The following is a 20,234-nucleotide window of genomic DNA, read 5'->3' as shown; positions in this document are numbered from 1 at the left end:
AAGACGGACGGAAAAAGGAGACGGTGCGGATGAGGAGGAGAGGGCGTACCCTCCCCTCCGTACCTTCTTCTCCTCCTCAAGAGCGTTTCCTAATTTCGCATTACAGAGATTCGTAAACGTCCTTTATTTTTGTTCCTATGAAAATAAACCAAACGATTGAGAAAATAATAAAATGACATTGAATAGAAACCCATATACCACATGTTTTGTCGCTTCTTCTACACTGTGAGTCAACTTTCCGAGAAAGAGGGGGCCGGTCAGGATGGTGACGACCGATGATGATGTTCGCCCGATGGAAGTCCCCCGGAAAGTCGAATAAGAAAAAAAAACAACTAAAAGCTGTTGGATTGCACTGGACAGATTACGATATTGACTGGTTTACGATAGCCAGTGTTGCCACGTTTGTTTCAAAACAAAACAACAACAAGCCAACATTAATTTACAATACAAAACTCCCAAAATTAAAACCCATACTTTAGTCCCCCGGTCTCAAGAGCCAAATCTGCCTGATCTCAAAAGCCGAATCCCCGAGAGTCCTCTCGGCAGCCGTTTTCTAGACTCGTAGGGGCCTCCTTTCCCTCCAGAGACGGACCAATCACTTCAGATTTGCCCATTGTCACGTGGTACACTCTTACCCAATGATCAGCGAGCTGTCAACGTGACCCCCCTCCGAAACCTCAACGGTCAAACCCAAATTCTTTGTAGAGTCACAACATGCTTTCTTCGCCGTCTGACTGGCGCCACCAAGTTAAGTTATTGCGTCGATTAAAAGCGAAGTCTCTACACTAAGCGGCGAAATACGCCGGACACAAGCACACCCGCTTAAAAGCCACAAGTGCGGACAGAAGCCCAAGACAGGGGTGTTCCGTCGCCCCAAACTCAAACCCAATCCGTTCGTTAACGTCCGGGGCCCGGCTCTTGTCCACCGAGCTCCGCGGCTGCTCGAAGCCCCCGCGCTTGAGAGAACAAGACGACTTCCCGTTCACGCTCTCAAGGCCGGCCGCGGGTCTGCGAGCAAACACCCGAAAATGTGGACCCAAACATACGCAGATAAAAAAATTTAAAAAAACGATGCCGACGCAACTGTAGAAAGATAGACTTTTCTAAAACAAATCTTACTTATTTCTAACAAAATCCTTCGTTACTTAACAACCACTTTGGCAGTATCCATTTGCTACGCCTAATTTCGGATGGTTTTAGAAAATTCTACAGCGCTCACCCGCTTCACGGATCACCGAGCACTGAGTGCGGTCGTCAGTAGTATCCACGATGCCAACCGCGACGGCTATGAGAGATAACCAGGTCGCACCTGCGTACTCAGGTACGGGACGTCACCATTTCACCAGCATTTCTTGACTGTGGTACAACTATCGCCTTCGATCCTTTTAATATTTTTATCAATTTTTGTTTTCGATAGAAAACGCAAAGTGTCTTACATTTTCCAATTTGATGTCATAAAATGGGTTCATACAGAGGGAAGGTGTAAAACAATGCAGTGACTCACAGTTTAAAAACGCGGGGCGGGGCTTAGTGTCTTCACCTTTCTTTCTGATGCCGAAATCACACTGGCTATCGAGCATTTTTAAAGTTGTTGTCGACCGTACCCCAATTAACACGAGGTAGATGAAAGAACAAACAAATATACATATCTCATACAGGGTGTTGTATTTGATTTCGAACAGATTTATTAATAAAAAAATTGTACGTCAAATTGATAGACAATTATGTTGCGTACGTGAAACATCCTAGCATCACGTGACATCAGGTCCCGTGATTTTAATTTTCCCGCTACATACAGCGAAAAAACTCAATTGGTGTATTTCCGTGACGCCCCATAATGTAACACCACGCTCGTTGCATTAGGGACGTCATAGACCTATTCATCAATTCGACTTCCCCGCAAAATTTAGCGGAACAACTGAAATGGAGTGTAGGTCCTTGACGTCCCACAATGCAACATTGTGCGCGCTGCGTTATGGGACGTCACAGGTCAGGGCTTCACGAAATGAGGCTTCACGAAATCCGGATCGACTAGCCAAACAACGTTTCACGTCAAAACGAGAACACAGTGAACATTAATGCGGTATGTGCATGTAAGTTATATGGTCAGGGCAGCATAACATAAGGGGTAAAATCGTCACGATAAGTTTAATGATATATTAGTTGTTAATTCTCTTTCTACTTAAGGAGAACAAGTTTAAAATTAGACTTCGAAACTTGCTGAGCCAGACGACGCTCAGGAAGTTTCTAATTCGGACGCTGTGTTGGTTTCACTTAATTAAAAACATATTAAAAATTTCAATGAATTTGCGTTTAGCTTATTGTGGTGATTAGCCTCTATTATTTAGTTTCTTTGACTGTATAGCTGACATTAACAGGCCGCATTAATATTTATGCTTCTTTTTCTTCGTAACTCTGTTTGAAATAAAATCAAACACCCTTTATAAACCACCAAACACTCCGGGAGATGTAGTTGACATATTGAATGGTAACCTAGAACAGCCAGCCAACTTTCAGCGTAACTTTACTGTGACATGAAATTTTAATTTTGACAAATAATAAATGGCCGGACTTGACGGTTGGTAGTGAGATCGTAATTGAGCGAGTCTACATCTATACATTTCTAAGTGTTCTCATTGAGGAACACCTATATTGAACCATTCACATAAATATTATCTATATGAACAACTCTCGATCTAGTCGCATCCTATACGAAGATAGATCGTGGAATTCCAAGCTGACTAAAACTTGAGCTGTATTAAGCACTAGTGCATTCTCATCTTCGATACTGCCAGTTAGTTTGGGATTCCACTACAAAAAACAAAATTTTAACGGGTTTGTATTACTCAAGAAAGGCAATGCTCTGCATCGAAAATCTTCGTCGCATATATATTATACTGGTTTCAAAATTTCCCCACATCCCTAACGAAACCGGCCCATCTTCGTGTGTGCGTCTGCGGGATTTTTGTCCCGCGCCGCCGGTTTTAGCGCGCACGCTGTGTTATTTTGGCCGGCAGAACTGTTATTGGCCGCCGATATTGTAAGGCCGTGCTGTCCTCATCCTCCCAAGCAACACTTCCTTTGCTTTCCCTTCTGCAATGTGGCCGTCACTGTTCGTCGCGTGAACGACCCATTCGTAAAATTTCACTCCTCGTGACACAGGGTGCGCTGCTCACTTTACTGTCACGGGCTGTCCTATCTAACATAACGAGTGAAAAAGGTCGAGGTCATCTGCTTCATATAGGCAAATGAGGGGCCCAAATCAATACGAGGTCTGCCGATTTCTACACATTAAATATTTACGACACCTCCTGGTCCGTTAAGAAGTGTTGCTTTCTCTTTTGAACGCCTCCAATGTAGCTTGCCGCCTATAATAAAATCTAAATGATCAATAAATATAACAGGGTGGAACTAATTCACTTTTATTTGAGAACGTTGAAAAAAGGAAAAAAATATTTCCAAGTTTGAGAAGACGCGCAATTCGCAAGTCCGTTTCGAGCCGTAAAAACACGTTTTTCTACGATATTCATGCTTAAACATAGAACATACCAACAAAATACACACTTTCTCGACTTGCTTTTCGAGTAGAAAACTATCCTATCTACAATTTAACAAAAAATAGAAAAAAAATATTTTTTTTTTAGAAAATTGGTTTTAAAATTGGTACTTTTTGGTTTTAGCGTAACATTAACGTGAACGTACCGCACAGGATATTTCATACAGTTGAGCGATTTTATAATGTATATAAAGAGCGTGTTTTAGGCTCTCCGTAGACATAAAAAGTATCAACGTAACCCAAGTAAATCGGAATTACTTTTTTCAAAGTTCACAAAGAATTAACCAAGTGGCATTTGACATTTTTACAGAAAAAAAGCAAAACACCTAAAATTATTTCATTGAATTAGAGCCTTTTACCTGTACCTACAGAGTGCTTGAAAAGGGTTAATATAATATGGACTGAAAATCCACGGCGGAAGATTGAGCGAAACATCCGACCCCCGACGGATGTGGAAAACACTGTTTTCCTTCTTAAAATCTTAAATTCGTAAGTCGAGAAAAAAAAATCCCACGAACTTGCGGTTTGTGGCTACTCCGTTTTTAGAGAGGGCGCCATAACATATATTGTTTTCAGCCAAATTTAAAATTCAACCCTTTTTGCCTGGACGATCTGAGATGAAATCACCCATATACCTATCATTAAAAGTTGTAACTTCTCGTTTTCTTTTTTCAACCTAATAACAACAGAGTGAGAAAAACAAAAGAAAATACATTGCATACTTGCAGATCTTCAAGCACAAAAAAAAAAAAAAATCATCCGACCCTGCAGATTGGCACATACATTCCCGATGCCAGAGTATTTTTGTTTAAATGAGGAACATACAACGATCATTGTTTTTTGTTATTTTCTTTATTTTTAATTCATTTTATGTGAAATGTGAACAAGACTGCGACGCGTATTTTTTACTAGTTCCCAAAAATCGCATGTACTTTATTAATGAACAGCGGTGACTCTTGTTTTTTGGCGGGCTTTTAGTGACATAGTGGCCAGCAGCGAAATAATATTTTGACATATCTGGTGTATAGTACTTAAATAGGGGGACCTATATGTCCCTTGTATCTCAAAGCGTTAAGATACTGGAAATCACCTTTCCATTCCACGAGCAATCGGGCAGCCGATTTAGAGTTTGTAAAGATCATTATTTCTCATTACCAATGCAGCCGCTCCATTACACCCTTGAACTCTCGAATTTCTCATTTTTCTTTTATTCTTAAGGGTGCGAGAACTAGTCTACAGGGTCTTTGCTTGCACAAGCGTTTGGGCAAAAGTAACGTATTACAAACTCACAACAAAAAGGAGAACTATGGCCTTCTAGCCAAAGTTTCAATGTGCTGTGATGTGCGACTCACATCAATAAGAAAGCGGGTCAGTAGTAGGTGGACTCTAACCAGTGCACTATACTCGCTAAGAAGCAAGAAACAACAACAGCGTCGCAATTCTTTTTTTTTTGCGTAAATTGGTTGACTAAAATAACGTAGCTAAATAAAGTACACCATGAATATTATTTCAACAAATTTGTGCCGAGAACACCGGACTAGACTTTTCCACTAATTAAGCTTCATTAGGTCCAGTGTCTGCTCGTACACAACGTGGTTCAATAATATCAATTTAAAACAACACTGTTTACCTAAATATAACTAGCGCACACTGCATGCATGTTGAAGAACAAATTATACTGCGATTGACAATGAAGTTGTTATGCAGTGTAGGCAGATAAGGAAGAAGGAACTGAAGTGCATAATTGGTACAGAAATGAGGAACGATCTGGAATTTGTTTGGTCGGATATAGATAAGATTCGTGTTCGAAAAAGTATAAAAGATAAAAAAAAGAAAGACATTTACAACTTTCTGTAACACCGAATTAGAGCGCAGCTCTTGAGGAGAAGGAGGAGGGGAGGGTACTGAGAAGAGGGTATGCCTCTCCTCCTCATCCGTACCCTCTCCTCCTCCTCTCCTCCTCCGGTCCTCCTCCCTTCTCCTCTCCTCCTCCTCTTCCTCATTTCTCCTACTCCCCTCTTCCCTTCTCCTCCACCCCTCCTCCACGCCTCCTTCCTCCTACTTCCCCTCCTTGCCTCCTCTTCCCTTCTCCTCCCCCTCCTCCCTCCTGCTTCCCTCCTCCTCTTCCTCCTCCTCCCTCCTCCTCCTTCCAACTTTTTCCCTTCCCCTACCCTCCTCCTCCCTCTTCCCTTGTCCTCATTCCCCTCCTCCTCCTTCTCTCCTCCTCTTCCCTCCTTCTTCCTACTCCCTCCTCCACCTCTCTGCGCGTTGCATCATGGAGCATTTCCCATAATGCAACATGTGACGTGACGTCGCGTGACCCTAGTGGTGTCACGTGACCTTCGTGACGTCACTCGTGACGTCACGTCACCCGCGCGTTGTATTACGGGACATTTTCCATAATGCACCGCGCGGTTACGCCGACGGTGACAGCGACGCCGCTCAAGCCGGAAACGGGCGCCTAAATGCTGCGCTCCAAAACGAACATGAATCATCAACAAAAAATTATCAACATGGACAATTTTTATGCCACTTTCGCAAAAGAAATACGCGTTAGGCTCGAGTGTTAATTTAGATTCAGATTTTCTCCACCTTTAGCCATACACCATTTTGGGGATAGCAGACAGCGAAAGTAGAACCAATCTTGAGACCATCCTCCTGAAATAAAATTGAATGGAACATTATTTGATTTTAGAAGAACTCCCTTTTGGTTATTTTATTTCATATTGGATTGTATATGAACAATAGCTATGCGACTATTTAGGAGGACGGAGAATTATGATAGATACGAACTTAGCCAATAAATATTTTTGTAATTGGTACTTTATGGCTGCGTTCTTCATTTGAATGTAGTACGTGGCAGTGGCGGGCATTGGTGCAGTCACTATTGCTTGAATTATCCTAAACGCCAGAATTATTACTCTTGCCGCATTATCAGAATCGCCCCCGCTCAACAGAATCATTGAGCTTGACATTTAACAGTCGCGCTATTATACTTCATTTTAGCTCAATTTTGTAAAAAACTTCGTATCCGCTCAAGTCCAGACACTGACAACGCTGCGTACTTATCGGACCAATGAAGCAGCCTCAAAAGCGCAAGTCACTGGCCCATTTTTGTTTATGATTGGTTCAGCGACGACAGAACCCGTACATAAAGATGACGAACACCATGGTGGTGTTACATCGGATTTAACACCATCCGGTGTTACATCGCACTCTTAGGGAATCTTCATTTTTTTATGGCAGAAGTTTTCTAACAATAGCACAAATAGAGGCAATTTATTGTGTGTAAATGCAAGAATATATAAAGTTTCAAAAGAACGCAATAACACAACCCAGGTAGCACGCCCGAGAAACGACAAACTTGACACAAGTTGGGAAATTCTATAGTGTCCTAACTTGGGCATAATAGGGTTTTTGATTAAGGCGTTGGGTACTACCTGCAAGAGTACTTTTCTCTGTCTTGACACATGTTTACCATGCAGAGAGCAAGACTTGAGCCAAAGGTGCCACATATGAGCCGAAGAACCCTCTGTGAAGTCTAAATTTTTTATTTTTATTTAGGAAATACTGCGGATGGTTTTCCACCATCCTAGCAGGAGAGGGTTACAACATGTTTATAAGAAAGGAATCAAAACTATTGGATGTTGAAGCGTTCACGCAGTCTGACGGCAGTGAGTTCCAGTCTTCAATGGTTCGTACAAAAAAACGAGTACTTAAATAGATTATTTCTAGGAGCATATTGTCTAACATTTTTTGAGTGGTTTAGCCTTGCTGAGCGCTGAGGAGGTGGCTCAATATACAAGTCTTTACTTAAGCCAGTTTCGTTATGATAAATTTCATTAAAAAAACTTAATCTTGCAAATTTCCGCCTGGCTTCGAGAGATTCTAGCCCACATCTATTCAACATTTCAGAAACCGAGGAGAGGCGCCTAAAATCAGAAAAAAATAAATCGTGCACTTAGTCGCTGAATCCTCTCCACTTTTTTATATCTTTCTTTAAATATGGGTCCCACACGATTGACGAATATTTTATAACTGGGCGAACTAGGGCTTTATAGGCTGAAAGTTTTACAGTCCAATTGCACGCTCCCGATTTCCTTCTTAAAAAACACAGTTTTTTGTAGGCGTTGGCGCAAGTATTGTCTATGTGGGTGTCCCAGCTAATTTTCGTGTTAATAGTTAGACCTAAGTATTTGACGTCATTTATTGATTCAATGAGTTTATCGCGGACATGATACGTATATTCGAGAGGAGTTTTCTTGTGTGTTATTGTAAGAGCGCATGTTTTCAAGTAGTTTATAACCATCTGCCACCTCTCACACCAGTCAGCAATTTTACACAAGTTCTCGTTAAGCAATAATTGGTCCGAGGTGTTAATGACAGTAGTATAAATCACACAGTCGTCTGCAAACATTTTCACAGTCACACCCGAGTCAAGGTCGTCAGCTATGTCATTAACATATATCAAGAACAAAAGGGGTCCCAAGACAGACCCTTGGGGACACCTGACAGGACATCAAGATTTTGCGATTGACAACCGTTAATTTCTACAAACTGCGTTCTGTTCGTCAGATACGCAGAAATCCAGTTCACAAGGCGGGGAGAAATTCGTACACGCTGCAGTTTTTTTAATAGTAGATAGTGCGGTACCCTATCAAAAGCTTTTGACAGATCCAAAAATATCGCATCAATTTGTTTCCTTTTGTTGATAGCATTGGCGAAGTCATGTACAACTGATACGAGTTGAGTTGTGGTTGATAGGTTTTTCTGAACCCATGCTGAAAGCTGGCTAATATGTTATTGGATTCTAAAAACGAAGTTGTGTGGCTTTAAATTATGTGTTCGGGCAGTTTGCAGCAACTGCTGATTAATGATATCGGCCTGTAGTTCGCAGCCAGCAGTTTGCTCCCGTCCTTGTGCACCGGCACAACCTTCCCACACAGCCAATCAGGAGGCAGGCATCCCTGATCCAAGGATGCATTGAACAAAACATACAAATACTGCGAAATCATGTCCATATAACGCTTCAGAAAAGCGTTGGGAATACCGTCACGGCCAGAAGACTTTTTTACATCAAGTCTTAAAAGGAGAAGACGAATCCCATTTACGTTTAAATTTATGTCTTGCATTACATTAGATGAAAGAGAAAAATGTTCGATTGTATTTTCGGTCGTGCCCCGACGACCAAAAACACTATGAAATGTGCTGTTAAGCTCATTGACAATTCGGTAAGGGTCAGTAACCCCACAACCATCAATGTGAAGTTGGTCGACAGCCCTATTGTTGCCAGATAGATATCCCCAAAACTTTTGCGGCGCGTTTTTCATGAAGTTTACAAGTGTCGTTCCAAAAAAATAATCTCGAGCGCTCCGTATTTTTTGCTTCAGTGTTATTGAAAGGGAAGATATGACACTATTATCTTTACGAGCTGATTTGCGTTTTCGAGATATAGCTCTTTTCAAATGTATTATGTCCCTTGTTATCCAGGGGTTGTGCTGTTTCTTTTTCTGAAATTTTGGTACGAATTTATCAAGACACGATGCGGTAATGTTTTTAAAGGTATTCCACAAAGTCGATACGTCACCTCCCGCCTCAAAGTCACTGAAGCAAAGGTCAAGTGAATCTATAACAGCTTCATCATCGGCAGCGGAAAAGTTAAAGACACATTTACTCGTGTGATTCTTTTTGACAGGACAAAAATTTGAGGTAAGTAAAACAAGCTTATGGTCAGAAATACCATCGCAAACACTCACAGTAGTGTCCTGTGGGAAATTTCCACCAGATATAAGGTCTAGTACGTTATCCGTGCTTTGAGTGACTCTTGAACCCTTTTTAACAAACTGAATGAGATTAAAGTTTAGCATCAATTCAAATAACAAGTTGCAGTTCTTTACGTCCGTCGTACCGGGCTGTAAAGTGTGCCAATCAATTGTCGGCAGGTTAAAGTCCCCGGCTAATATGACTTTTTGATTAGGTTTGTATTTTTGCTCCATGTAAGACTGAATTTTTTCCAAAAACAACTCCGGCGAGGCGGGAGGCCGATAGATCACACCTACAAGAGCCGAGAGCCCAAGATAATCCATTTGACACCACACACTTTCATTATCGTCTATTTCGTCCATAGTAACGGAAATAATTTTCTTTTTGACTACTGAAGCGACTCCCCCTCCTTGGGGAGCCTCGATCACATCTAACCAGTTTGTGCGTTGGGGGAACTACTTCGGAATCTGATATGTCTGCTGATAACCAGGTCTCTGTAATCGCTATGATTTGTGGATCATATGTAAATATGATTTCTTCAAGCTCGTGAACTTTATTGACAATGCTTCTGGCATTTATGAGAACAACGCGCAATTGTTTGCTATCAAGTCTGTCATCTCTGCTTCGTTATACTTAAGAGCGAATACATTTTAGACAATCATTCTCCTCGTCCCATTTATACACATCATCGTTCACTCGCAGCTTATCGTAATCAAGAGACACTTGATTACGATAAGCCGATATAGCCGTTTAAGACACTTTGAGGAAAAAGGTTTTATATAAGAACTAAACAACCAGTACTGAAGCAGTGACGATTTTTGGGCGACTAATTCCTGCAGTGAAGCGTAACATCGGCACCTGATTGATGAATTAGGACAAAGACACCTAGACTCTGACAGTGAAAGCCAAATCTTGATCTATATTAGCTTCTTCGAGCTTCTATAAGCCCTACATTTTCAGACATAAACCATACTTTTGCATAAAAAATGTGCTACCTGGATATTCTTATAATTCTAAATGGAGGTTCCGAATTTTCTGTTTTAACCTTAATGATGTTCTAAAAAAATATGTAGATAATAGGAACCTTGAAATGTCTTGCGTCGAGCAGAAACCTGTATTTGGCCAGAATTTTTGCCAGCGTCAGTTTCATCTCGAGTTGGGCGAAGCGTATTCCCACGCAGTTTCGTGGTCCGTTGCCAAAGGGTTGAAAAGCGATTCGGTCGATGCTGCCCTTGTTTTCGACACTAAATCTGAGTGGAGAAAAATATTGAAATGATAAAAATGAGGAGATTTGTTGCGATCTGTAAAACGAGTCAATTCATCTCTCTATAAATAAAGAACATGTCAAATGCAACACGATAATAAACGAAATAAACACCTCAGCCTGCGGTCCAACCCGCAGGAGAACAGCAGGCCTCACCTTGGGGGCCAAACGATGCAGGAATGGGATCAGTGCGTGCTGCTCACGCGCAACAAGGACCAACGAGGCAGATACCAGAAACCACATCTTTATGATCCGCTGCCGGCCGCTGGGCACCCGAGCCCGAGCGTGGCTGCGCACACGCTGTGCGCAGGGCACCGAGCGCGAGTTCGTTTGTGCAGTGATGGGCTTCAAAGCCCACAATATTTTTATAGATATAAATATCTATATATATCTTGCCGCGTGCATGAACGAGAAGATACACTTCTTCGTTCATCTAGACGGTTCGCGCACACTCTTACCCGGAGCGTAAAATACACGAAGGCCAGATTGACCCTGCCTTGTCAGTCTCGGACTAGCTCTTTCCCGGACATTCTAGGCCGCATATTCGAGATGACGGGTATACTAGGTAAGAGCCGAGAGCCGTATTGCCGATTCATTCACTTATTCTCGCGCGATAGCCAGCTGTTACGCCGACGCACCGTCGCTTGCTGCTGCCGCCGTCGACGCTCGCTGCTGCTTTCTCAACGAGTGTACACTTTTTTTGTTTCTGGCACGAATTCGCCAGATTATACGTTTAGTTTCTCCGGTTATTCGCCGGCACATCATTTGTTATTCCTGGAGTTTCGGTGGAGGTGCGAGGTAACGCTGCCCATGACGCGTACCCCTCCGAGGCCTCGGAGCGCAAGCTCAGTCCCCGGCTCAAGAAGATTGTCTGCGGAAATGACCGAGGCCCGAGGAAGCCGTTGTGTTCAAGGTTTTCCCGCTTAATTTGGTCTACTGCCGGAGGAAACTCACCAGTCGACGAAGCCGACGACGAGCAACCAATCGTCGCAGATTCCTGTTGCCTCCCCCATCGTCTACCTGCCCGTTACCCATGGGACAGCTGCTTCATTCCGCGGTGGTATTTGCAAATACATTGACGACTGGATTAAGCAGTATGAATGAGTGGCTCATCATAATTGATGGATGTCGGACTGTCACCTGCAGAATATCCATTTTTCTTTTGAGGGAACGGCGCGACACTGGTACGGAAACCCCGAGACGAGGATCAAATCATCGGAAGTGCTCAAAGAGGGTCTGCGAGGGACGTTTTAAAGTAAACATCGACGAGAGAGAGCCGAAGAGCTACTTCGGTCGAGAAACAAAGACCCGAAAGAGACCGTCGCCAGCTTCGTGGAAGATGTCTTGCAATTGAGTCCCTGCGCCAATCGTCAGGCCACAGAATGAAAGAAGCTACAAGTCCTCATGCGCTGGGTGGCCTCGTCCGCAACCCCCCGACGACGGTTGACGGATTTGTCTTCAAGGCAACCACCTTTGAGCGAGCGCAGGCAGGCCCGAGCCCGCCAGTGCCACCGACACGTCGACGCCTCAGCACTCTTACTACCGCACGCCGAGCTTAGCGCTGGAGGCGACAACCTTCGCGACATCATCTGAGAAGTCGTTCGAGAGGAGGTCCGAAAGTGTTTGCCTGCCGCTGGTCGTCCAGCCTCTCGCTCCATCGTCGACACTGTCCGCGAAGAGCTCCAACGGGCATTTCAGTTTGAAGTCACTGTCCACGCCGGACAGGAAGCACTAGCCCTGACATACGCCGCCGTGGCTCGTCGTCCACAGCGTCCAGTCGCTCAACACCACGAGGCGCCTCCCCTACTTGACCCTCCATCGCTGCAGCACTCCCGACGCAAAGACGAACGCCCTCAGTACGCTCTTCCGGAGCGACCGGCACCGAGGAAGACGGACGTGTGGAGAACGGCTGACCACTGCCCGTTCTGTTTTCACGTGAGGAATCCGATCACATCTGCCGGCGATGCTCCTACCGGCAACTCGGGCTGCGCGTTTTCCACCGGAACCACCACTGCCTACGCTACGGCGAGCGTCCTCGAGAAATCAAGCAGTACCTTCGTCGTCCGCTGTCTTAAACTGTCGCTTCTCAAGGAGATTCCCACTCGCCTTCACACCAATGCAGTATATCATCTGTCCATAAGTCCAGCCGAAAAAGCTTGTGTCCCATGTCTCGCAGGGAAAACGAAACGCGGCAACCCCAGGAAGGAAAGTTGCAGCCTCCAAGAACGCCGGAGACCTCCCACTTGACCGATGCCACTCATCGGAGCGACGGTGTCCAACAACCTCAACGTTGTTATCAAGGGCCAGGACGAGTCAACGTTCGTGGAAAGCGGTGCGGAACACTCCGTATTGAGTGGAACACTCTCTCTACACCTGAGGGAAGTGACAACGACATGGGTGGACCTCAAATATGAACCGCCGGATGACACTTAATCACTATTATAATGCAATTTAATGCAAAGGTGCAAGTGAGCTGGACAAGAATGACGAAAGTAATCCCTGGAGAAGGGGAACAAGAGGGACAAAGGACAAACAAAAATCTCCAAACACCGCTAGGTGACTGGTGCGCGACCGAAAAAATCCGCGTGGTCCGGGTATCAAACCCGGGACCTCTCCATTCGATACCCGGACCAGGCGTATTTTTTCTGTCGCGCACCAGTCACCTAGCTGTGTTTGGAGATTTGTGTTTGTCCTTTGTCCCTCTTGTTCCCCTTCTCCAGGGATTACTTTCGTCATTCTTGTCCAGCTCGCTTGCACTTTTGCATTAAATTGCATTATAATTATTACCTTAAATTGCAAGCTTCACCCTTGTTGGTGTTAGACTGGTGGCGGCTGATAAAACCCGTTTGCTCTAGTGATGTCTAACCCCTGGTTAGCTCAATTGGTAGAGCGCTCCACCTGTAATGGAGAGGTCCCGGGTTCGATACCCGGACCAGGCGGATTTTTTCGGTCGCGCACCAGTCACCTAGCTGTGTTTGGAGATTTGTGTTTTTCCTTTGTCCCTCTTGTTCCCCTTCTCCAGGGATTACTTTCGTCACACTTAATCACGCCTGTTGAAAGGTGCACTGCTCGCGTCGAAATTCATGGGGAGATCTGTCCAGAAACGTTCCTCATCCTTCAGGACTGTGCCAGAGACGTCATTATTGGCAAGGACTTCCTGTTTGAATACGGTGCCGTGATCGAACTTGGAACAAACAGGTTGACTCTGCGAAAGCCGTCCTATCACTGGAGGGATCCAAAACGACGCCAGCCGCCGTCCGAGGCTTTGCAAACCACGTGAACCTGCCACCCCGGTTGAGCGTTTTTGCGCCCGTAGTGGCCGACGCAGCCGCCTGCAGGGAAGTTCTTCTGGAAGGCAGTTTTCAACTGCTGCTGGGAAGAGGCATTGGCGTCTTCTGAGGCATTGGAGATTTCCAAAAAGGACTTGAAGCTGTTCTCTTGCCGAACTTTCGACAGTAGCCACAGGACCTAACGATGGGTACAGCCGTGGACTACGTCGAGCAACTAGAAGCCTCAGCCGCCATTACCACATTCTCCGAGGAACCTTTGCCGTCACAATCTAACCGCACGTCGCTTCGCAACTCGACGTAGACACCAAGCTGTCCGCTTCAGAACGACAACGGCTAGCTGAAAATGTCTGCGAGTTCAGCGAAATACTCGCAACGTCATCAAGGGTGCGACAGACGACGGTAGCAAAGCACCGCATCGTTACTAACCACGACGCATTGCCTATCCATCAGTCGCCGAATCGGGTATCTTCAAAAGAAAGAGAGAGAGGTGATACAAGAACAGGTACAGGAAATGCTCGACGACGACATTGTCCAACCTTTAAGTAGTCCATGTATGTCTTCAGTTGTCAGTGTAAAGAAGAAGGACGGAACACTGAGGTTCTGAGTTGAGTACCGTCGACTAAACGCTGTGACGAATAAAGATGTCTACCCGCTTCCTCGAATCCAGGACACCCTGGATCGGCTGCGCCATGCCGAATATTTGTAGTCAATGGACTTGAAGAGTGGCCATTGGCAGGTCGAAGCCGACGTACAAGATCTCGAGAAGACAGCTTTCGTTACGCTGGACGGACTGTACGAATTTAAAGTAATTCCCTTTGGACTATGCAGAGCACCTGAAGCATTTCAGCGCGTAATGGATACCGTGCCGACTGGACTGAAATGGAAAAGCTGTCTCGTCGACCTCGACGACGTCGTGGTATTTTCAAGCGGCTGTGATGCACATTTGACGCGACTTGGGCCGTGCTTGAAGCCATCAAGATCGCCAGGCTTACACTCAGGACGACACAGTGCGGGTTCGCCTATGGTTAACTGAAGGTTTCAGGCCATGTCGTGAGCAGCGAAGGTGTGGGGCCTGACCCTGCGAAGACGTCCGCCGCAGCCGAGTTTCCACGAGCAACGTCCGAATCCTTCTTGGGCTTTACGCCTACTATAGACGCTTCGTTCGGGACTTTGCCTAATTCCCTGCGCCGCTGACATACCTTACGAAGAATTCTGTAAGGTTTGAGTGGACAAAAGAACGACAGCGGTCCTTAGACGAGCTCAAACAAAGACTCCAGACACTTCTGACACTCTGCCACTGCGACGAATAGGCACCCACGGAAATTGACACGGACGCAAGTAATACAGAAACATGACTTGGCGCGCTGCTCGTTTGACTGCAGGGCGGCACAGAAACACTAGTTAATCCTACTCCAGTATGACGCTCTCAAAGGCAGAGAGAAGTTACTCAATGACCATAAAAAAATGGCCTACCGTCGTCTGAGCGATAGGCAAGTTCCGCACGTACCTGTACCTGAGCCCGTTTCGAGTGGTCACGGACCACACTCGCTTTGTTGGCTCGCAAATCGGAGATTCCTGAAGACGTCTGGCGCGTTGAAGTCTTGGACTTCAAGACTTCTACGTGAGTGGGATCTACAAGTGCGGCCGCAAGCACCGCGACACCGATTCTTTAAAGAGGGCACCCTTCGAGTTGGTGTCTGAGCGCACCGACAACAGCAACCACGACGATGTGTTTGTCGGCGGGGTGACCTTGAACAACATAGCAGCACTTCAACGAGATAATCCTGAACTGCGCGCACTCGTCGTACATCTGAAGGGACAATGGAGTATTGTTTCACGTGTCTTCGCACGAGCCTTGACAACCTTGGCTGTACGAGAGAGTGTATGTACTAAGAAACCTTTGGCGTCACCAACTCGACGTGGCTGCTGATTATCACAGCCAGTCTTCAAGCGGAAGTCTTCCAAGCTTGACATGGCGATCTGACAGCTGGTACCTGGGCTACAGCAGAACGCTTGCATGGATTCGAGAAAAGTACTACTGGCCCAAGCTCCCGAAGACTGTCCACCTCTACATCCGATTGTGCTGCGATGTGGTGTAGGCATACCCCACGAGGTAAGCCTACACCAAAGCTCTTTTATTCGGGGACGGCAGTGGAAGTCGCCAAAGGAGGCTCGTCAAGCCTCCTTCGGAGGCTTTTTCCCTTCTGCCCCTCCAATTCATTTGGAAAATAAAGTTATTATTATTATTATTATTACTTGGTTCAATCTTTCGTCCTCAGGGACGATGCCCCCGAAGTGCATATTACATACCGAGAGTCGTCGTTTTTGGCAGAGCTAACGTAAGAGATCCTCCGGCTCAACCTTATCAGCCATCGTCAAACGACGGCTTACCATCCGCAGACGAACGGGCTGACGGAACGGCTAAACAAGGCCATCGTTGATATGATCGCCATCTACATATACGTGTAACACAAAACGTGGAACAAAGTCTTATCCTACGTCAAATTTGTCTACAACACGGCAGTTCAAGAGACCACTGGAGTTATACATTTCCAGATGGCACATGGTCGAAAAGAAACGATCATGCTGGACACGATGCTGCCCCACGAGCCAGCTAAAATTGGAGCGACGACACCTAGGTTGATGCTTAACGGGCTGAACACGTCCTCGAGCTCGCCCGACTTAGGATTCGAGACCATCAGCGTGTCGACGCTGGCCGGTACAACCTGCGTCGTCGGGACGTTCACTTCCAGTCGGGGACAAGTGTGTGGGTGTAGACAGTAATTCCTCATTGCGGCCTCAACCAAAAAATGTTTAAACGGTACTTCAGACCGTACAAAGTTCGTAGTTGAGCTTCGGTGAGCTGAAATACTAAGTGGTGCCCGGCGGAATGCAAACATCGTGGCGACGCTGACAACAACCCGAGGCAGCTCACGTCGCTCGACTCAAGCCGTTCTTCGCTCGGTAGCACCGGGGACTTCTCGTTGTCTACAGGACTTTAATAGCTTACATTAATTTGTTTTGTTTTTTGTTGCAACAAGCGATGCGCTTTTAAAGGGGGGAGTAATACCGCGCGCATGATCGAGAAGGTGCGCTTATCCGTTTATCTTGAATGTTCGCGTGGACTCTTACCCCAAGCGTAAAACATAAGCAGCCCAGAACGACCTTGCCTAGTTAGTTTAGCCGTGGCTCCTTCCCGAACATTCTAGGTCGAATATTCGAGACGACAAGTCTAGTAGATAAAGAGCCGAGCGCCGTATCGCCAATTCATTTACTGACCCTCTCTCGCGATACTGAGCTGTTACTCCGATGCACCGTCGCTTGCTGCAGCCGCCGTCGACGCTCGCTGCTGCTTTCTCGATTGTGCTCTTTTAGAGCGCAGCTCTTAGGTACGTGCGTAACCGCGCGTTGCATTATGGGACGTTTCCCAGATTGACGTTACACGAGAAGTCACAAGGGTAACGCGTGACGTCACGAGTGACGTCAAGAAAATCACTCGTCAAAGTCACTCGTGAAGGTGACGACCTTCACGAGGCCTTCATGAGTGACGTCACTAGAGTCAAGAGTGACTTCACAGGGGAGGAGGGAGGGGTAGGAGAGAAAGGAAGGAGGAAGGGAGGAGAATGAAAGGAGGAGGAGGAGGGGGAGGAGAGGGTACGGAGGAGAAGGGGCATAGCCTCCTTTCCATGCCCTCCACTTCTCCTCCTCAAGAGCTGTGCCCAAATTCGGCATTACACGTAGTTGTAAACGTCTTTCATTTTTTCGTTTCTGTGAGAAGTTCGGGGCATTAAATCTTCAGTTCATTCCGACTTCTTCTGCATCATCGTCTGTCATTCGTGACAGACGTTAACTCTGAAATGTTAACCTCCAAGGTTTTTTTGTTCATTAAGTCACCCCAATGTCGAACGTCTTATGCTAGGCACACTTGCTCCAAATTCATTATTATATTTTACATATTTAGCACATACGCTTCCTAGACTTTGAAGTTTACTTAATAAATAATTGCTGTAGTGCCCAATCGACCGATGCGTATTGTCGAATAATAAATATCAAATACAAAACTTCGTATATTTGGCGTGAAGCCAATCTAAACTTTTTATATAAGCTAAGCGAATCTAGAAAAAATGAGTAAATCGTTTATGAATATCACTACAACATGACTTTTTCATGCTAACTCACTAGTGTTATGCGTGGGTTCTTTTGAGAGTTGGATGACCAGGATGGAAATGAATTCTAAAACACAACGTGCCATTTATTGCTACGATGGCGGCTGAAGGGTTGTGCGACCATTAGTGCCTAACACAACACGAGATCCTTTATGTCACAAAATAGGTGGCGCTAGGTTCTGTTAAATATGTAAAACGCCTCTTTTTTTTCTTTTTTTAGGAAGCTCATGCGGCTTGGAGGACGAACTTGTCTTCCTGAAGGTGTGTGACCTGATTCTGAAGGTTTCCAGCTGAACGTAGAGGGAAAAAACGAAGCAGTGTAGAAAACGAGATACACACAACACCAGGTCACACACTGTGTGACCTGGCGTTGTAAGCACACTGCTTGGACCACATGGTGCATTCGCTGCCCGGGAGGGGGGGGGGGGGGGGAGGCGGTTCTTCAGCAACGTCCGACTATGGACACAGACTCTCCAGGCGACTCTGCATTTGGGGTGGTGCCTCTTGATCCCTGGGCGGCGGGTGCGCTTCTTTTAGCTGGTAGCGGTATCTGCGGTATGTCCCTGCACCATTTCTTTGAACGATGAATAAGCAAGGCACTGGGCCCAATGCTGTGATGAAAAAGTGTCCATTGGTTGTTCCTCCAAAGCCGGTCACGTTGCCTAGGTTTCAGTGGCTTCTGGGTAGATGTTTGCTGGTCTTCATGCTTCTGACGAGCTTGAAGTCATTGGTGGGGTGCTTTTGTTAGGTAATTTGGAATACGTAACTTCAAATGCACTGCAAACAGTATGCGAACTTTTCGGCCCATCAGCATTGCTGCTGGAAATGGCAGTGTTGACGATGGCGTTGAGCGTTACGTGAGGGGGGCATGTCCAAGTCCTGTTTGGCCATTAGACATAGGTTAGTGGGGTAATGATGTCCGGTGTATGATGGACCATGAAGGAGTGACGTCTGCAATTTTGCTGAAGACAAAGGGAGGACCGCTGTCCGAGATGATATTGTTCGGGATACCAAAGCGTTCGCACATGTGCTTAAGTCTGCAGAGGACAGGTTGTTCAGCAGTTGAAGACAGCCTTTCTACTTCGACATACTTTGAGTAGTATTCGACCATATGAAATTGTGATGCTCACTTCAGATATATGTCTAATCTCAGTTTCTGCCTTGGCAGAGATGGCAGCGGGACGTCTAATAGCGGTTGGTGGTGGTTTGCTGGTAGGTGGCACTGGCATAGGATGCAGTGTTTTTACATGTCTTCCATATCTTGCGTCATTCGTCGCGAGTAAAGTGTCCCTCGAGCTCAAGCTTTTCAAGCTGTCAGTTGACCACACGCTGCTGGGTTGGGTTGGCGGCTGTTTGAATTTGATAAGACTTAGGGTTTTGAACGAGGCTACAACGAGAAGGCAGATTGAGTGACATGTATCCATAGATGATGTGTCACCTGATACAGAGTTCAGAGGAGCTCTAGATAGCTAGCCAGATGCGAGAATGCCTTTTCGTGGCACAAATACCGGTTGTATATCATACGGCTGTAATTGTAGGTAGAGACTTTCGAGTCTGGGAGACACTGCATAAAATGACATTTGCACCAGACCGAGATAAGAATTATTATTAGTCTTCATTTCGAAAGGGCGTTTCACACAGACCAATTAGAGGAAGTGTTCTCCCCCATACAAAATGGCCAACAGTTATTTATCGATCTGCGCGTAATTTGAGCAATTGAAAGTCTTCCAGATGCAAAAACGATTGGCTTGGCCCTCTGGAGGTGCTCTGCCTTCAGTCCATGCGGGCTGGCTTCAAATGACCCAGTTGTCTTCTGGGTTGCATCGTATACGGAGGGATGAGAGCTTTGCAGAGTGATTTCTTGACTCCTTGAAAGTATTTCTGTGTGTTTCCGTCCCAAAGCCAAAAGACATTTTCCCTCAACAGCTGCCTGAGTTGATGGGTTTGCTTAGCTAGCTGTTCGGCAAACGTCATGAACAAAGTACCCATCTCTAGACATCGCTGAAGAACTTGTTGGCTGGCTGAGCATACTTTTCAATTGATTTGAGTTTGGGAACATCTGGCTCAATTTCCTCAGCGGTAAGAACATTACCCATGTAATTCACCTCTGACACAGCTAACTGCAGTTATATCTTCGTCAAATTTTAAGTTTGAGTGACGGGCTTTTTCCGTCACCTGTCTCAGTTGCTTGCCAT

The 20,234-nt window shown here is 45.7% G+C and overlaps 1 protein-coding gene across 1 annotated transcript in view; it reads right to left on the bottom strand.

The window, feature by feature from the left end:
• Positions 1-6,133: 6,133 nt before the first annotated feature.
• The window catches only part of LOC115326531 (cytochrome P450 3A11-like), a 69,249-nt gene continuing 55,148 nt past the window's right edge, over positions 6,134-20,234 (bottom strand). Inside the window, exons 13-14 of the mRNA XM_040209029.2 lie at positions 10,404-10,569; positions 6,134-6,214 (exon numbers count right to left, since the gene is read on the bottom strand). Coding sequence (XP_040064963.2) covers positions 6,134-6,214; positions 10,404-10,569 — 247 coding nt within the window. The remainder of the gene's footprint in view (positions 6,215-10,403; positions 10,570-20,234) is intronic.

This window comes from Ixodes scapularis, unplaced genomic scaffold, assembly GCF_016920785.2.
Source record: "Ixodes scapularis isolate PalLabHiFi unplaced genomic scaffold, ASM1692078v2 PGA_scaffold6__148_contigs__length_123643588, whole genome shotgun sequence".
Lineage (NCBI taxonomy): Eukaryota > Metazoa > Arthropoda > Arachnida > Ixodida > Ixodidae > Ixodes > Ixodes scapularis.
The sequence above is the reverse complement of the archived record's forward strand: the minus strand, read 5'-3'. Positions and strand labels throughout refer to the sequence as shown.